At 44.0% G+C, this 19844-nt stretch overlaps 1 protein-coding gene across 1 annotated transcript in view; it reads right to left on the bottom strand.

Moving 5' to 3' along the window:
- The window catches only part of IQCA1 (IQ motif containing with AAA domain 1), an 827164-nt gene that overhangs the window by 734404 nt on the left and 72916 nt on the right, over nt 1–19844 (bottom strand). Inside the window, exons 4-5 of the mRNA XM_030209164.1 lie at nt 18156–18347; nt 432–503 (exon numbers count right to left, since the gene is read on the bottom strand). Coding sequence (XP_030065024.1) covers nt 432–503; nt 18156–18347 — 264 coding nt within the window. The remainder of the gene's footprint in view (nt 1–431; nt 504–18155; nt 18348–19844) is intronic.

The following is a 19844-nucleotide window of genomic DNA, read 5'->3' as shown; positions in this document are numbered from 1 at the left end:
CCAGTGTGTACATTTAGGCACAGAGAGACATATTCTATAACAGTGTGCATAAAGGGAGTGACCACAAAATGCCTATTTCCCCACCTATAACCACACCCCTTTTTGGCTCCGCGCATCAGAATTTAGGTGCTCTGCATTACAGAATATACTTCGCAAGTTATGCATGTAAATTCTAATTATTACCAATTAGTACTCATTATTGCTTGTTAAGTCCTGTTAAAAATGCTGATTGGCTTGTCAAGTCAATTAAGAATGCTAGGTGCGATTTATGTCCCACTCAGAGAGCCCTCCATTCTTCCTCTCTTTATTCATGTTCTTTATTTTTTTTCACTTCCCTTCTTCTTGTCTCTTTACAAAATACAACTGCAGAGTCCAAATGATTTTTGTTATTAGTATAATTTTAAAAAAGAAAGAAAAAACTACAAACCTACCATTCCCAAGAATATCAGTTCGTCTTCTCTTTCTCGTTTAGTTTTCTTCCTCTGGATATATCCACGCCAATGCTAAATTGAAAATAAAAATTATATTACTTAATGAGACTTTAGGGCTGCTTCCTCTTCTGCAACAAGTTTAGGAAAAATATATAGAAAAGAGAAATGCAGTCTAACAAATTTGTACTCAATAGCTGGCTACCTGCTATTTATGTGGGGGCCAAAGTAGAAGAATAATGATAATGATGGAGGAGTGGCCTAGTGGTTAGGGTGGTGGACTTTGGTCCTGGGGAACTGAGGAACTGGTTCGATTCCCACTTCAGGCACAGGCAGCTCCTTGTGACTCTGGGCAAGTCACTTAACCCTCCATTGCCCCATGTAAGCCGCATTGAGCCTGCCATGAGTGGGAAAGCACGGGGTACAAATGTAACAAAAAAACCCTCCCCCTCTCCCTTCTGACATTCAAATATTGACCATTAAAACCTTAAAGCTCGCCTCCAGACTTTATTCCAGATAAAGGATACATTTATAATTCCACAAATATAACAGGTTATTCAATACAAAAGACTGACCCCCCCCTTTTTACAAAGCCACGCTAGCAACTGCTGCGCAGCAATGCAGACATAACCCATCCTTTTTTTTACTCCAGCTTTTAATACTGTTTTATCCATTTTACCACAGCTTAATTTACCACAGGAGTCACTAACCTGTGGTAACTGGTACCACAGGTTAGTAACCCCTACAGTAAATGAATAATGCAATTTGTGTTAAACTACACAAACTGAATTATCCATAAAAATATGATGACAGCTTTGAGTTAGGTTTATTTTTCTTCCTAGGACCATACTAAAGGAGCCAGAGGTATAGTACTTCTCATAGCCACCTTCTGATTCCCTCCCTCCTCCCCTTCCCCCATGATCAGAGCCCCCCCGAAACAGATTCTTTACTCTCAAAAAGAGACCCCCCCCCAGACCCATCTCCCACAAAAAAAGACTCCTCTAACCCTGAAGGAGACCCCTCCCCTAGATTGCGTCACTCTGAGAAAAGACCCCTAAACCCTCCCCAAAGAAATTCCACTGATCTATCATTGCAATCTCTGGTTTCTATTGGTCGGAGGTAGGAGCAATCCCCAAAGGCACATGTTAAGGGCCCATTGTTCCCAATCAGGAAAAATAATGGCAGGTTGCAAAGTTCAATGCAAGCTGCCTTATTCTTGGGTACTTTTACAAAGCCACAGTAAAAAATGGCCTGCGGTACTGTAAGCGCATTTTTGGCCACACGCTGGGCCACTTTTTACCGTGGCTGGGAAAAAGACCATTTGTTAATGGGCCGGGAAATGGGTATGTGCAAAAATTAAAACTAGTGTTGGCCTATTTACAGCCTGAGCCCTTACCATCAGCTATTGACTTAGCAGTAAGGGCTCATACTCTACCCGCATGGTAACTATACAGCGTGCGCTGCTGATTATCGCTGGGAACACCCCCACTGTAGAAAATAGAAAAACATTTTCTACCACGGGATTCGGTGTGCTGCCAAACTCGGAATTACCACCGGGTGCATGCACTTCCCCGGCCATAATGCCTATTTGGCACTCGCTAGCCATGCAATAGCCCTCCCACACCTTTGTAAAAGGGCCCTTCTATTTGCATAACATAGTAACGTGGAGGGGCATAATCGAACGGGGCCAGCCATCTATATGGGCGGCCATCTCCAAGGCCGGCCCATTAAAGAGGCGACCCGACCGTATTATCGAAACAAGATGGCCAGCCATCTTTTGTTTCGATAATATGGTTGGAGCCGGCCAAATCTCAACATTTGGGCCAGCTTTAGAGATGGTCGGCATTGGTTTTCAGCGATAATGGAAACTAATGGCAGCCATCTCAAACCCGGCCAAATCCAAGGCATTTGGTCGTGGGAGGAGCCAGCATTTGTAGTGCACTGGTTCCCCTTACATGCCAGGACACCAATCGAGCACCCTAGGGGGCACTGCAGTGGACTTCAAAAATTGTTCCCAGGTGCATATGACCCTTACCTTGTGTGCTGAGCCCACCAAATCCCCCCCCCAAAACCCACTCCCCCCAACTGTATACCACTACCATAGCCCTTATGGGTGAAGGGGGGCACCTACATGTGGGTACAGTGGGTTTGGGGGGGGGTTGGAGGGCTCCCATTTACCACCATACGTGTAACAGGTAGGAAGGTAGGAGGGGGATGGGTCTGGGTCCACCTGCCTGAAGTGCACTGCACCCACTAAAAACTGCTCCAGGGACCTGCATACTGCTGTCAGGGAGCTGGGTATGAAATTTGAGGCTGGCATAGAGGCTGGCAAAAAATTTCTGTTGGACGTAGAGGAATGGACAGTGGAAATCACAACTAAATTGGAAAGCAAAGTTTTGCTTCTGTCCTTTTTCAAACTTTCCGGTGCTCAGTATAATTTGATAGTTTCGTTTTTTGAAGGAAGGAAAACCAAATTTTGCAATTCCGGGAGGGAGATGGTCATGGATTTTTTCTTCTCTTTTTGAGGGTCTAATTTTGTATCGGATGTCTTGGAATATACAAAAAAATATATATAACAATTTTTTTAATGTAAAACGGATTTATAGGTGTGGAATATGACACAATTTAATTTAATTTTCACTCACACAAATATAGGGGGCTTGAATTAAGACAGTACCACATGATGTATACAGCTTAGAAGTGAGCCGTTTTTTTAGCAGCTAGACTCACTCAAAAATATGCTCGGCTGTATGTACAGCCTACACTGAACTCTCTTTTCAAGCAGTAAATAAAATAAAACAAAAAATCTCTAGCCATATTTTTGGTGGGGGCATATGTTCCAACACACCCAATTTTATCATTCTTATTATTATTCTGGTGTAGAATTGACTATTTTGAAGTTTGAAATTATATTGTCTCTCCTGTTGGGATTTTTTATTATATTGATTCCTTTTATTTTATTTTTTAGATGCAGGCGTTGCCAAATCATGGCTGCAATGGGTGCGCTCAATAAAATTTCTTTTTCTAAACTGGTGCCTTCTATTTTCTTAGAACCTTAAGAGTTTTCCTGGTTTCTCCAAACCTTTTTCTTTAACCTCTATTTTGGACCTAAAGATAGAGGAGGGCCTGATAGAATTACAAAATCAACTTGTGGAACTATTCTTAGTAATATAAGTACATAAGTATCGCCAAACTGGGACAGACCAAAGGTCCATCAAGCCCAGCATTCTGTTTCCAACAGTGGCCAATCCAAGTCACAAATACCTGGCAAGATCCCGAAAAGAGTTCAATACATTTTATGCTGCATGTCACAGAAATAAGCAGTGGATTTTCCCCAAGTCAATTTAATACTGGTCTATGGACTTTTTCTTTAGGAAGCCGGCCAGACCTTTTTTAAAACCCTGCTAAGCTAACCACCTTTACCACATTCTCTGGCAACGAATTCCAGGCACAGTACCGGAAGATTGGAGAATGGCCAATGTAACGCCGATTTTTTAAAAAGGTTTCAGAGGAGATCCAGTAAATTATAGACTGGTGAGCCTGAGGTTGGTGCTGGGCAAAATGGTAGACACTATTATAAAGAACAAAATTACAGAGCATGGATTAATGAGACAAAGCCAACATGGATTTAGCAAAGGGAAATCTTACCTCACCAATCTATTACATATCTTTGAAGGGGTGGACAAACATGTGGATAAAGGTGAGCCGGTTGAGATTGTGTATCTGGATTTTCTAAAGGCTTTTGACAAAGTACCTCATAAAACATTCCAGAGGAAATTGGAGAGTCATGGAATAGGAGGTAGTGTCCTATTGTGATGAAAAACTGTTAAGGAGGTACCGGCATGATGGCGTCCGAGTGAGACGTGTAGGAACCAGCTCCTGTCCCAGCTTCTATCTTTTGTTGGAAAAAACATATTCTTCAATACTAATGCCTAAAAGGAGAGGAAGACAACGCGCCAGCCCCGCGACGCCAGTCTTACCTGTTGCTGGAACGATGGATCGATTCCTTATTCCGGGTTGAGTGTCGGGAGCTACCTCGTTGTTGCAGAGTCTGGGGAGAGGGTTGCCAGTTCTGCAACCTGAGCTTGAAACATCGTTTAGCCCCGAGCAGAGAGCACCACCTCCTATGCCGGCAGGGAACCCGAGGACGGACCAGGAAACCCCAGAGGAAGAATCTACGGGGCTTCTTGGCACGGGCGCCAACTCGAGAGAAATGCTGACTTTCCCCGCAATGGAGAACGCGGGTGTAGCAGGAGGATATACCAGTCTTGGGGAAAATCGTGAATCACACCAGAGGCAGTCAGTGGAGACTTCCATTACAGACTTGGGCCTACTAAGTAAGTCCTTTTTACCTAAAAAACCTACAGTGATATCTTTAGAAAACATATGGGAAGCTTTGGTTGGTCTCGAAGCTTCTTTCTTGCAGAAGTTTTTACTTCTCAATCAACAACATAATTCTGAATCAGAAAAAATAAAAACGATGGACAAAACGTTAATAAAAATGGGAAAAGAAGTAGAAAAGAACTCACAATTGATACAAAATACTCAAAAGATACAAGCTGAGCTTATTAAAGAAAATCTTTTTCTACATAATAAAATTGAAATCTTAGAAAATACTCAACGATCTAATACCCTCAGATTAACACATTTTCCAAAGCAATTGTCAATCTCACCACTAATAACTTTTAAAAAGTATCTTACGGAGATACTAAAAATTCCAGAAGGATCATATCCTCCAATTTCAAAAATATATTACATTCAACCTTTTCTCAAGAAACAAGTACATGGAGAAAGATCTGATCAACATTCAGTGAATTTGGATTTGAATCTAACACAAATTTTGCAAGATGGCAAAATAGGAATGACAACTGCTACTTAAAGTTGTTTTTATTCTACAACCGGATAGAGACTGGGTATTAAAACAATATTTTCTTAACAAAGACCAACTTTTCCTTGATTGTAAAATAAGAGTCTACCCAGATATCTCCAGAACAACTCAGAAGAAAAGACAAGAGTTCTTAAAACTGCGTCCGAAGGCAGTTCAACTGGGTGCATTGTTCTGGTTGAACTTTCCTTGCAAGTGTGTTTTAAAACTTAATGCTGTTAAATATGTTTTCTATGAATCAAACCAATTAAATTCTTTTTTGGAAGCTAAACTGGCTACTCTGCCAGTGACACAGCCAAGTATGGTAATAACATCGACTCCGCAATAGTATGTAAAATCCGGTCACTCTCCTCAGATGTCTTTTTTTTTTCTTTAAGTGATAGATGTTGTTAATCTACCTTAAATATTTGATTTCCTGAGAATTGTGAATTGCCTCCAATTGTTGGACTAAAGATGAGTAATAGATCATTCCTTAAGAGAAAACAAAAGTTTAACTATTATTTTGATGTTTGTATTTTTGACTTAAAATCATCTTTTCGATTTTCAAATGATATGTTGAAATATATTTGAAAAATTCAATAAACAAATTTAAATTAAGAAATAAAAAAAAAAACTGGTTTAAAGATAGAAAACAGAGTAGAGTTAAATGGTCAGTATTCTCATTGGAGAAGGGAAGATAGTGGGGTTCCCCAGGGTTCTGTGCTGGGACTGCTGCTTTTTAACATATTTATAAATGATCTAGAGATGGGAGCAACTAGTGAGGTAATTAAATTTGCTGATGGCACAAAGTTGTTCAAAGTTGTTAAATCACAAGAGAATTGTGAAAAATTACAAGAGAACCTTACGAAACTGGGAGACTGGGCATCTAAATGGCAGATGACGTTTATTGTGAGCAAGTGCAAAGTGATGCATGAGGGAAAGAGGGACACGAATTATAGCTACGTAATGTAAGGTTCCACATTAGGGGTCACTGACCAGGAAAAGGATCTAGGCGTCGTCGTTGATGATACGTTCAAACCCTCTGCTCAATGTGCAGTGGCGGCTAAGAAAGCAAATAGAATATTAGGTATTATTAGGAAAGAAATAGAAAACAGAAATGTATTGCTCCATGGTGCGACCGCACCTCAAATATTGTGTTCAATTCTGGTCACCACATCTTAAAAAAGATATACTGGCAGGGCCGTACCTAGGGTCTCTGGTGCCCCCCTGCAGACTATCAGTTGGCGCCCCCCCCCCCCCCCCCCCCCCGGTCTAGTATAAAATGCCATAAATAAATAAATAAATATAAACTTTTAACGTTGAGAACCTGATTATCAAAGTGCACATATTCCAAACACTATAATGAAAATAAAATGATTTTTTCTACCTTTGTTGTCTGGTGACTTTGTTTTTCTGATCATGCTGGCCCAGTACCTGATTCTGCTGCTATCTGTCCTCTTAATTCCATTTCCAGGTCTTCCTTTCCATTTATTTCTTTACTTTTCTCCTTTCTTGCCTTACATTGGTAAGTAAAAGCTGGGTCCTCTGCAGACTTGATTGTCCAGTGGATCCAGCTTCTGCCTATTTTCTCCATCCATGTGCAGGTTTTCTCCCTTTTCCCTCATCTCATCTGCTTCCTCTCTCTTCCCTCCCCTCCATCCATGTCGATCATTTCTTCTCTCTCCCTTCCCCTCCATCCATCTGCATCGCCTTCCTCTGTCTTCCTTCCCCTCCATCCATGTTCAGAATTTCTCCCCTTCATCCATGTGCATCTCCTTCCTGTCTTCCCTCCCCTCCATCCATGTCCAGCAACCCTCCTCTCCCACCTGCCTTCCCCTCCATCCACCCATGTCCAGCACCTTCCCTCTTTCTCTCCTACCCTTCCATCCAGTGTCATCCCTCTTTCTCTCTCCATCCTTCCACCCATTACCCTCTCTCAATCCTTCCATCCATTGTCTCCCTCTATCTCCCCTTCCTTCTAGACAGTTCTCTTTCTCGACCCTTTTCCATTCAGCATGTCTTCTCTCTCCCCATCCTTCCAGTGTCTTTCCCTCCCTCATTCTGACCCCTCCTTCCAGCATTTTTCCTTTCTCCCTCCTTTCATCCAGCCTTTCTCAGTCTGACAACTAGGGTCTTCCCCAGTTTCTCCCCAGCAGCTTCTCTCTCTCTCCTACCCATGTCCCCTCTTTCCACTCATCTCTCTCTCTCTCTCTGTACCCCCTTCCATCCAGCATCTTCTCTCTAGCTCTCCCCTGCTCTTTTCCATGTCCCTGGCTCTCCCCTGTTCTTTTCCATGGCCCCTCTTTCTCTCCCCATCTCTTTCTGGCTCTCCCCTGTTTTTTTCCATGTCCCTGGCTCTCCCCTGCTCTTTCCATGGCCCCTCTTTCTCTCCCCATCTCTTTCTGGCTCTCCCCTGTTTTTTCCATGTCCCTGGCTCTCCCCTGCTCTTTTCCATGGCCCCTCTTTCTCTCCCCATCTCTTTCTGGCTCTCCCCTGCTTTTTTCCATGTCCCTGGCTCTCCCCTGCTCTTTTCCATGGCCCCTCTTTCTCTCCCCATCTCTTTCTGGCTCTCCCCTGCTTTTTTCCATGTCCCTGGCTCTCCCCTGCTCTTTTCCATGGCCCCTCTTTCTCTCCCCATCTCTTTCTGGCTCTCCCCTGCTCTTTTCCATGTCCATGGTTCTCTGCTGCTCTTTTCCATGTCCCCTCTTTCTCTCCCTCTCTCTCTCCTCCTACCGTTTCCAGCCATGTTCTCTTCTCTCCCTCCGGGCCTCTTTACAGTTCCAGTTACCCAGTTCCAGGCTGGAAATTTTGGGACAGTCCTGCATTTCTGCCCATTCTATGCTGTTGCATTATGGGACTCGAAGCACTCAATGGGCACTACAAATCCCACACTGTTTTGGGATATAAGTTCAAAACCAGGATTGCCCCAAAATCTCCAGCCTGGAACTGAATAGCTTGGCATCTCTGCAGCTCTGCCCTTCCCTACCCTTCATGCCCCAACATCTGCGCTGCCCTTGCCTACCCCTTTCCCCATCCTTCCTTGTAACTCAACATCAGTCCTGTCCCCCATAGCTCAGCATCAGCTCTCCTACCTACTCATAGTTGGGAACAGTCCTGCCCTTCCCTCCCCCATAGTCTAACATCTCCTCTTCCCTTCTTACAGATGGACCCACACATCGGCGGTCCCTTATTTCTAATCTTTTTGCTATTGTTTTCAATAGCATTTACTATCATTGTGGGTTAAGTCTAGATAGCCTCCCCCCCAGTCCAGCACCGCTGTTTTCCCTCTCTCCAACCCCCCCCCCCCCCCGAGCACCGCTGTTTCCCCCCTCTCTCTCCAACGCTTTGTTTTCCCCTTTTTCTCTCCCCCAAGTCCAGCGCCATTTTGTTCCCCCCCCCCCTCCTCTCTCTCCCCGTGTCCAGCGCCCCTTTTGTCACTCCTCCCTCCACGGACCGTCAAACCTTACCTTAGCAACGACGAAAGCACACTGCCCACATCCTTCCCTCGCTCCTCCGAGTCCTGCTCTCGCTCACACACTTCCTGTTTGCGCGAGGGTGGGACTCGTGAGTGACGAAAGCAGAGGGAAGGATCCGACGCCGGCTGGGCTCAAATCAGCTTCTTATTGCTGCAACAAAGTAAGAGAAAACTTGACAGTCGGGGCCCGGGGGTGGAAGGATGAGAGGGAGAACGGAACGTGGTTGGTGGTAGGCTTGGGAAGGGGCTGGGTCTCGGGAGGCGTGTTGCGGAACGGTAGGTGGGAGGAAAGGGAGGGGAGGAAGCACAAATTAAAAAAAATGTGCCTGCCTGCATTTTTTTTTTTAATCCATTTTTAGCTACACCACTGCCCGGGGGAGGATATGCGAGGGGATGTTGGGTGGGCGGGCTCCAGCGCTGCTGTCGGGGTCCGGGAGCTGAGGTAGGTGGCGGCGGTAAGCATGGCGCGGCGGCGCCCTCCAGAGGTCGGCGCCCCCCTGCCATGCTTACCTCGCTTACCGGGTTGGCACGGCCCTGTATACTGGAGTTAGAAAACGTACAGAGAAGGGTGACAAAAATGATAAAGGCTTGAGGAAAATCCACTGCTTATTTCTCGGATAAGCAGCATAAAATGTAACATAGTAACATAGTAGATGACGGCAGAAAAAGACCTGCACGGTCCATCCAGTCTGCCCAACAAGACAACTCATATGTGCTACTTTTTGTGTATACCCTACTTTGATTTGTACCTGTGCTCTTCAGGGCACAGACCGTATAAGTCTGCCCAGCACTATCCCCGCCTCCCAACCACCAGCCCCGCCTCCCACCGCCGGCTCTGGCACAGACCGTATAAGTCTGCCCAGCACTATCCATGCCTCCCACCACCAGCTCTGGCACAGACCGTATAAGTCTGCCCAGCTCTATCCCTGCCTCCCAACCACCAGTCCCGTCTCCCACCACCGGCTCTGGCACAGACCGTATAAGTCTGCCCAGCACTATCCCCGCCTCCCAACCACCAGCCCCGCCTCCCGATCTTGACTAAGCTCCTGAAGATCCATTCCTTCTGCACAGGATACCTTTATGCTTATCCCACGCATGTTTGAATTCCGTTACCGTTTTCATTTCCACCACCTCCCGTGGGAGGGCATTCCAAGCATCCACTACTCTCTCCGTGAAAAAATACTTCCTGACGTACTTTTTTGGGATTTTGCCAGGTACTTGTGACCTGGATTGGCCACTGTTTGAAACAGAATGCTGGGCTTGATAGACCTTCGTTCTGTCCCAGTATGGCAATACTTATGTACGTATTCCCCTGAAATTTCTCCCATATGTGAAAATTCCTGACACAAAAGGCCATAGCGGAACAAATTATAACCACCATCCAAGCCCTCATGGAATTGAATAAAGGTTTAGGTGTCATTTTACGAAGTTGCAGTAAAAGGACCCCTGGGGTGGCTGTGGTTGAGGCCCCCTTTTACTGCAGCAGGTAAAAGACTTTTTTTTTAAGGAAATGGTCATGCTTAACTACTTGCCATGTGGTCATTTCCCCAGGGAGCCCTTACCACCACCTATTTAGGGCTCCTGTGCTAACTCACCAGTAACGAGGCAGCATGCGGGGATGCTCAATTACTGCCAGGTAAGCTCCCAGCGCTACAAAAGTAAAAGCATTGAGTGCTGGAAATGATGAACAGTGGGGGCAGGCACTACCGCCAAGTTCCTGGAGTAGCACGGTGGGTGTGCCAATCTGGCACACGGCAAGCCCGTTGTGGACTTGTCACGCCTTTGTAAAAGGGCCCTTTAGAGACTTCCAGATTTGGCACAGGGCTAGTTCCTCTTTGGTATAATCCCAGCTTTAATATTGGGCTATATGGATTGTGGTATTTGGACAATAGAGAAATTAGTGGTGAATAAGCGGTTTCTCCTGTTTGTGACTTTAAGATCTCAATTTGCACTACTTAGCACACAGGAATTTCAGTGGCAACAACTTCAAAACTGTTTCTTGAAACTCATATTGATCATAGGAACTTAAAAAATATTGCAGCTTTGGACTTCGTTCTCTCAAGATTTTTGCATCAGGTCATACTCAATCTGCATTTTATGAACTATATGACAAAATCATTGCCAACTGAGCGTAGCATTGTCAAGAGGATAGGAGAAAGATATGAGGCTGCAAGAAAAGGATATCTCGTGGTATACTTTTGGTGCCAGGCAAACAGGTCATCCCAATCTACCAGTATTTTCAGTCTATGCATTTTATGGGATACCAGGCAATTTGGTCTCCTGTTTGAATATGGAAGGCAGGCTTATAGGAATCTCCTATGTGCCAGCAATGCACCAGGGCTCAGCATGACTTAATACTCATGATTTATGAGTGTAGTTCAATTAAGGTATTTGGGAGTAGATTTGGGTCTACATTCTGTATGTATTTCACATACACTAAGAATTAAGATTGACCATTATAATATTTCAATCCCTTATGTTTAAAGACAATCTGGAAGATAATTAGCACTATTTGCTTAATTTATCGGTTGATACCACATTGAAATGATTTTAGCCAATTGAAAAACAAATCAAAAATTAAGCCTGCATTTTGATTACATGACCTCTCGAAAACTCCCCAATCCCCTCCTAACAGACAGAATGCAAAACCAAGGAGGTTTAATAAAACCTCACAAGTTTGCTATTGTTTCAATAACGATAGAAGTTTGTTGTGTTCTGGCCAATGTGGTGGTGATGGGGGTGGAGGAGAGAATGACTTCAACTTTCTGACGTCATGCGGACTCCTGTCATTAAACCTCCTTGAGACAAGCCAATAAGGAAAGCCCTTAAGTCACTGGAAACATGTGCACAGAAAGGGCCAATCAAAGAGAACTACAGGGACTTTTTATCTTTCACACAGTACATAAGTACATAAGTAATGCCACACTGGGAAAAGACCAAGGGTCCATCAAGCCCAGCATCCTGTCCACGACAGCGGCCAATCCAGGCCAAGGGCACCTGGCAAGCTTCCCAAACGTACAAACATTCTATACATGTTATTCCTGGAATTGTGGATTTTTCCCAAGTCCATTTAGTAGTGGTTTATGGACTTGTCCTTTAGGAAACCGTCTAACCCCTTTTCAAACTCTGCCAAGCTAACTGCCTTCACCACGTTCTCCGGCAACGAATTCCAGAGTTTAATTATGCGTTGGGTGAAGAAATATTTTCTCCGATTTGTAAATGATCTGGAAATCAGAACAGTGAGTGAGGTGATTAAATCTGCAGATGACACAAAACCATTCAAGATTGTTAAGACACCTGCAAGCTGTGAAAAATTGCAGGAAGACCTTAGGAAACTGGAAGACTGGGAATCCAAATGGCAGATGAAATTTAATGTGGACAAATGCAAAGTGATGCACTTTGGAAGAATAATCTGAATCATAGTTACCTGATACTAGGGTCCACCATGGGGGTCAACATCCAAGAAAAATATCTAGGTGTTGTTGTAGACAACACACTGAAATCTTCTGCCCAGTGTGCGGCAGCAGACAAAAAAGCAAACAGAATGCCAGGAATTATTAGGAAAGGGATGGTAAATAAGACCATGAATATTATAATACCTCTGTATTGTTCCATGGTACAATCTCACCTTGAGTTCTGCATTCAATTCTGGTTACCATAGCTCTAAAAAGATACAGTGGAATTAGAAAAGGTTCAAAGAAGAGCAACCAAAATGATAAAGGGGACGGAACTCCTCTCATATGAGGGAAGTCTAAAGAGGTTAGGGCTCTTCAGCTTGGACAAGAGACGGCTGAGGGGGGATATGATTGAGGTCTATAAAATCCTGAGTAGTGCAGAACGAGTAAAAGTGAATCAATTGTTTGCTCTTTCAAAAAGTACAAAGACTAGGGGATTCTCAATGAATTTACATGGAAATAATTTTAAAACAAAGAGGAGGAAATATTTTTCACTCAATGAATAGTTAAGCTCTGGAACTCTTTGCCAGAGAATATAATAACAGCGGTTAGCGTATCTGGGTTTTTAAAAGGTTTGGACAAGTTCCTGGAGGAAAAGTCCATAGTCTGCTATTGAGACAGACATGGGAAAGCCACTGCTTGCCCTGGGATTGGTAGCATGGACTGTTGCTACTATCTGGGTTTCTGCCATGTACTTGTGACCTGGACTGGCCACTGCTGGTAACAGTTTACTGGACTCAGTGGACCATTGGTCTGACCCAGTATGTTCTAAATCAAAGGCACGGGTGCTTGCTTTCATTAAGCTTTAATTATCTCTGTTAAATATCAATGGAATTAGTGTTAGGGATTCTTAGAAACTGTCCTTGAAATCTTTACTTCTTTTTGCCATTTATCTACTTTGCTTATTTTTTGTGGGTGTTAAGCACTATCCCCCGGATTCTATATATCTCGCCGAGGTGTCTATGCAGAAATGAAAGCGTATTCCATAATAATGTGTATAACCTAATTGGTTTACAATCCAATCAGCACTGATAATTGCCACTTAACAAGCAATTATTGATACTAATTGACATTGATTAGAATTTACGCATAGAACTGTCTAATCATCTACTATAATAAAACGCACCATCAACATTCTGAAGCCGACTCCGTGGCTTCAGTGAAGGGTTCGTAATGGTGAAGCCATCCGACTCACCATGTCTCTCTACCCCGCTCTCGCATCACAACCACCTATGACGTCGAGGGCGGAACGATGACAGACACACGACACACCCTCCCAGCTCGCCAGCAACGCTAGACCCCCCCACACACTCAACAGCCGCCCTCCCATGCCTCCCGAATTAGCCACCCTCCCGACCCAAACAGGTGTGAAGGAGTGAAGATGACTTAAAAACTTTGTAGGGAGGGGGCCTATCTGTACACACAATTCCACTTCTTCAAACACAGCCCTTCAGGAATGGCAGCGGACATTTCACAAATGTGTGAGGATGGCGGTAGAGGGCGACCCCGCAGAAATACACGCAACAAGTGTCTCCGTGGAACCGGGACGGCCCAGCCTCCACAAAATAACACGAGCCACCTGAGTGTCAGGAACCGCCCATACCCAGCGGAGCCTGCCCTCATGCTAGCCTCCTATTACCCGCCGATAACCCCATGCTTGGCCAACCCACTAAAAAACAAAGAATTGCCTAAAACTCCTCCCTCCCACCGCCAACGCACCACCGCGACACTGCCTCCAGCCCATTCAACCCCAAGGCTCGCACCGTACTGTACTGGTTTTTGTCATCATAAGGAGGGGATGACCCTGAAACTCGGAGGGGGGGGAGGGAGAGGGGAGAGAGGGGAGGGGGAGGAGGGAGGGCCCCTGGCAAACACACTCTGATTCTCACACAGACACACTCGCACCCAGTCTCAATCTCTCTCTGTCACACACACACTCGCACATTCACTCTCTCTCAAACGTACACACTCTGAGGAAAACCTTGCTAGCGCCCGTTTCATTTGCATCAGAAACGGGCCTTTTTTACTAGTATTCTATAAAGTGCTGCATGTAAATTCTTAGTCGAATAGCTGAAAAGGAGGCATGGTCATGGGTGTGGAATGGGTGGGTCAGGAGTATTTCTAAAATCTATGTGTGTTGTTACAGAATACACCTGGTCCACGCCTAATTTAAGAGGCGAGATAATAGCTTTTAGTGCTAGGAGGAAGAAACAAAGAGATCGCAAGATTATCAGATTGGGGGATCGGTTAGAGCGCCTGAGGAGGTCTTATGGGCAACAGTCCGCAGACCATATCTGCGAGCAATTATTGGCCACGCAGGCGTCTCTTAATGAGTTGCTGCATCAGCGCACAAATAAATCTGCCGAATACTATAGATATCAACTGTATAGGTTTGGTAATAAGCCTGGGAAGATGATGGCGGGATTAGTGAGAAGAGCGAAGAGGCGACGGAGAGTGCTTGCGGTTCGGACGCGGTCCGAGGGGTTGGTACATACTGATACAGAGATACAGGACGTGTTTCAAGATTATTATGCTAAGTTGTATGCTAAGAATGAGATAGATTACTTAGATCCAGATATATATCTTGAGAATGTTAATTTACCAAAGATCACAGAGCAACAGCAGAAGGAGTTAAACAAACCGATAGAAGTGGAAGAGGTCCTTAGAGAAATCAGAGGTAGTGCATTGCATAAGGCTGCGGGGCCAGATGGATTTAGGGCTGAAATGTATAAAATCTTAATGCAGGACGTAGGGGACCCTCTAGCTAATGCCTTTAATAGGTCAGTTGAATTGGGGGAGCTACCGCAATCTTTGTGACTAGCGGATGTCATGGTTTTTTTGAAACCCGGGAGGGATTCGACCTTACCAGGCTCATATAGTGGAGGAGTGGCCTAGTGGTTAGAGTGGTGGACTTTGGTCCTGGGGAACTGGGTTCAATTCCCACTGCAGGCACAGGCAGCTCCTTGTGACTCTGGGCAAGTCACTTAACCCTCCATTGCCCCATGTAAGCCGCATTGAGCCTGCCATGAGTGGGAAAGCGCGGGGTACAAATTTAAAAAAAAATATATATATATAGACCAATTTCACTCATTAGCTACGAAGCTAAACTATTGGCTAAGATTTTAGCCGCTAGGCTGGCGAAAGTGTTGCCAAGAATAGTGGCGTCCCCTCAGGTGGGGTTTGTGCAGGGGAAAAAGAGTGGGAAAAATATCAGACTGATCTTGACTACATTGGAGAGAGTGCGTAGGGAAGGAGGGGACTCCCTCTTGATCAGCTTCGACGCTGAAAAGGCGTTCGATAGGGTTGAGTGGGAGTTCCTTTTTGCATCACTGAAGGTGTATGGATTTGAGGGATACTTTACGCAAATGATCTCCATATTATACAAGAATCCGGTGGCAAGAGTATTGGTAAACGGAGCGTACTCTCGAAGTTTCCGAATAAATCGGGGAACTAGACAGGGATGCTCTCTGTCTCCATTACTTTTCGCCATTACTTTGGATCCCCTGATTAGGGAAATTCTGGAAAATGTCGAGATAGAAGAAATTAAACTGGGACCTCGAGAATTTAAAGTATCGACATTTGCCAATGATCTCTTGGTTTATTAATTCGGTTGCATCATTATGTGAGACTGCTAAGACAGCATTATCTTGCATAGGACTTATTAAGTGGAATGAATTGCCATCGGGATTGTGTATGTTGCAAGATCTTGACAGTTTTAAGAAGCAATTGAAAGCCTTTTTATTTAGCATATTTGGGGATTTAGATAATCCTATGCTACTGGAAGGGCTGTGTGAGGAATTCTGATTTTTGTTTTTTTAATTATGTATGATGGTATTTTTTTATGCTTTATGTATGTATCTTGTTACCCTCCTAGTTAAAAGGTGGATTATAAATGTTACAATAAATAGATAAATAAATAAAATAAACCTTGTTTTCTATATATTTTAATGGTCTATCTTTCTTATCAGTAGATAAAGAGGGTTTTGCAAGCTTGGGACCGGTGATCAGGTGTGCTTATCCTCTAGACCATGGATTCTCAACCTAGTCCTTGGGACACACCTAGCCTATCAGATTTTCAGGATACCCACAATAAATATACATGAAATAAATTTGCATACAATGGAGGTAGGACATGCAAATCTATCTCATGCATATTCATTGATGGCATCCTCAAAACCCCAACTGGCTAGGTGTGTCCTAAAGACTGGGTTGAGAAACCCTGCTCTAGACTAAGTGCCATTGTTTACACACCTATCCTTAACACTTTGGTGGTGTCACTATTTCCCTCACAAAACAGGGGCGTAGCCAGACACCCAATTTTGGGTGGGCCTGAGCCTAAAGTGAGTGGGCATAAAAATCCCATCCGGCATCTCTCCCTGCACTCCCCCCCCCCCCCCCCCCAGGCGACCAATAATTTCTCAATTCCACCCTCCCCTCCTTCCCTTCATACTTTTTCAAATCTTCAGTGCTTCACTGTCAGCAAACAGTGACTCATACCCGCTGCTCTTACCAGTCCAGAGCCTTCCCTCTGACCTGGTACCACTATTGTGGAAACAGGAAGTTACATCAGAGGGAAGGCTCTGAACTGGCACGAGCTGCAGGTATGAGTCGCTGTTTGCGAAACATTGAAAAATTGAAAAGGTACAGAGAGGTTTGGTGGTTGACAGATGCCAAAATGCCTTTGGAGGAGGGGAGGGAGAGATGCTGAGAGTCTTCTGCTGACGAGGCTTGAGGCTCGCCAGCCACATCAGAGTTGTGCCACTTATGGGTGGGCCTGAGCCTAAAGTGGGTGGGCCTGTGCCCACCTAGGCCCACCTGTGGCTACGCCACTGTCACAAAATAATCCAAAGCTTCACCTTTTCCCCAGGAATCATGTACACCAACAATATGCTCACCATCTGCAAATCCTCCAAATATGACAATAAACATCCAGACCCCTGAACACTGCATAAGGTTGCTTATTTTATTTTCCTCCCTAACCTATCCACCCCCTCTTTCTTCCAAATCTAGTCATGCACACTACCCACAACCCCACTGCATAACTGTCCTAGAAGTACTGAATCAAAAATATATCCAGGCTTCCTCCATGATTAAGGCATACAAAATCCCTACTTTATTACAGATTTTGGCATTCACCAACTCATAGCACAATCTCTCTAACTCCAAACTTATTCTTCTACTGAACTCCCTCAAACACCTCTAAACCCTCCTCTTCTCAATCCCTCTCACATTCCTGGCCTTTCCAACCTCCATTTCTTCTTCCATTTCCTCCTATATTCAAAACTGCTAGAATTTTCTCTCCTACAGCAGAGGAAATATGTAATACGATTTTCTCCCTAAATCATCTCTTGAATTCCCTCTCCTCCTCGTACAGGTTACCCTTGTCAAATCAATCAGATCCTGCCCTTTCTCAACCTCCAATCATACCTTACACTCTTAAAACACTCTCATACAAACTCACCTTATAAAATAAATTCACACAATCAACCTACCAGTGACTCAAACAGTTGCCTGAATTGTAACCCAAAAAGGCACATATAGAGGTGTGCCCCTTAGTCAAGCCTCTTTGGCATGATGCCTTGACATGCATCCTGGCTCTGCAGACCCCTCCCAGCTAATAGTACTGGTGGGCAGAACTTTTCAGGCAGCAGTGAAATCCAGAGGATGAAAGCAGTGGAGCAATCCAGAGGGTGAAATGATGAAACACACACTCTGCACTGGATGGCAAGCATTTGTCCTTCTGGGTTACAAAAGCCCCTCCACCAAGAACCCAATGCTTGCTCTCCTCTCCTGATTTCAGAGCAGTTCAAAACATCTGCTTTTAATGTTTAGCCTGTAAATAAGCTTTTTCACACTATTCAATAAAATTGCTGCTAGTTCTAGAATTTAGACAAAACTGCAATATAATTTCTTACATTATATTATATTTTTACCTTTTGAATGCAAATTGCAGCAACATCTGGATCTATTGCCACCTCTCCAAGATGTCGTGCTCGTTTCAGTCGCAGTTCTTCCAAGTAGATCTCCCTCATGAAACTAGCTCTTAGGCGGCCCTGCCGTGCTCTCTCTGCAATTTGTATTATTCGAGTAGCTTCATCTATGGACACTGGTTTCAAAACTTCCTTCTGCCACCACAAGGGATCAAAGAATAAAAAGCTGTTATATTTTTTGGTGTTCTTCACTTTAGACTGACTCCAAAGTGTCATGTAATATACTGCTACATTGATCATATGATCAGAGATCAAAATATGAAATCCTGAGTTTAACAAAATGGTGTACAACATAAAACGTTAATGCTATAAAACATAAAATGAATACAAGAGTAAAATATACATTCATATTAAATACAATAGCAATAAAACATCAATGAAATCTAATAAATATAACAAAAATTAAGACAATCTAGAAAAATATCACAAAAATACATAAAATATTACAAGATCACCTCCAGATAATATAAAGAAAGATACAGCAGATATGAAGTCATTTTAGAAACCTTGTACAGCTTTTCTACATGGAAAAGGGATCCATGTATAAATGACAATATCAAAACAAGTACTCTTTACATAGCTTAGTGCCTGCAACACAGACATTTCAAGATCTGCAAAGGAAGTGCTTTGAGGGCCCAGTATGAGCAATGCTGCAGTATATACATCCATGAGATATCTTGCAAAGGGTAGCAATTTTAAATATCAGCATATGCACCTGCTATAAATCATGCACAAATGCTGACCTCACTTGTTTTTTGCAACCTCGTAACTGGAGCACTGGTGGCTGGAGGAAATTTGATTGCAGTTCCTTTTCATTATCTTTAATTCCTTTTAATCTTGTCATTTTACAGCCCTCCATTATCATTCTTTATTCTTCCCCAGTCTGACTCCTTTTGTCCCTTTTTCCCTTACCCATCTCTCACAGCTACTGCTCCTGGTCCTCTCCCACTCTTTGCCTATGTTTTTGTATATTCTGTCATATATTTGGGTATGTCTGTCATTTGAGTGCATCTGTATGTCTGTGTATCTATGTGTGCATGTGTATCAGGGTATGGGCTGCAGATGGGGGGCATTAGTAAGTGCTGGAGGAGGACTTGAGGGGTCAATATGCATGATTTAACTACTTGATTTGTGCAGCCTTTCTGTAACAGACTCATATGGCATAGAGAAGGACCAGGAGGAGGCAGCCTTATCAGAGGATTATACAGATCCAGGAACCAGTTTCTAGATCTCACAAATGACCATAGCACCTCCAGGTTCTGCTTTGATAAAGCTGTCACCCTCCACATCTCTCAACAGCTAGGCCCTCTCCTCCACTCCTCTACTTAAAGGGCAAAATTTATGCCAGTCCGTCTGAAAGTCACCACAGCCCTTTTATTTTTTAGGCAGTTGTGGTTTCTACTGAACTCAGCCAGTCTGCAAACTCACCCTGCATCACTCAGTTTCTGTGGAGTTTCTGAGGACTTTGTCACTCACACTGCTGAATACATTGCCTTCCCTCATGATATGACATGACAAGTTTGAGAATCACTGCTGTAAGCTATCACTGAAAATCGCAATACCACCTGAGGAGTGGAGGGGCATAATCGAAGGGGACGCCCAAGTTTTGCTGAGGACGTCCTTGCAAAACGC

The sequence above is a fragment of the Microcaecilia unicolor genome, chromosome 7 (genome assembly GCF_901765095.1).
Source record: "Microcaecilia unicolor chromosome 7, aMicUni1.1, whole genome shotgun sequence".
Lineage (NCBI taxonomy): Eukaryota > Metazoa > Chordata > Amphibia > Gymnophiona > Siphonopidae > Microcaecilia > Microcaecilia unicolor.
This window is presented reverse-complemented; position numbering and strand designations above follow the sequence as displayed.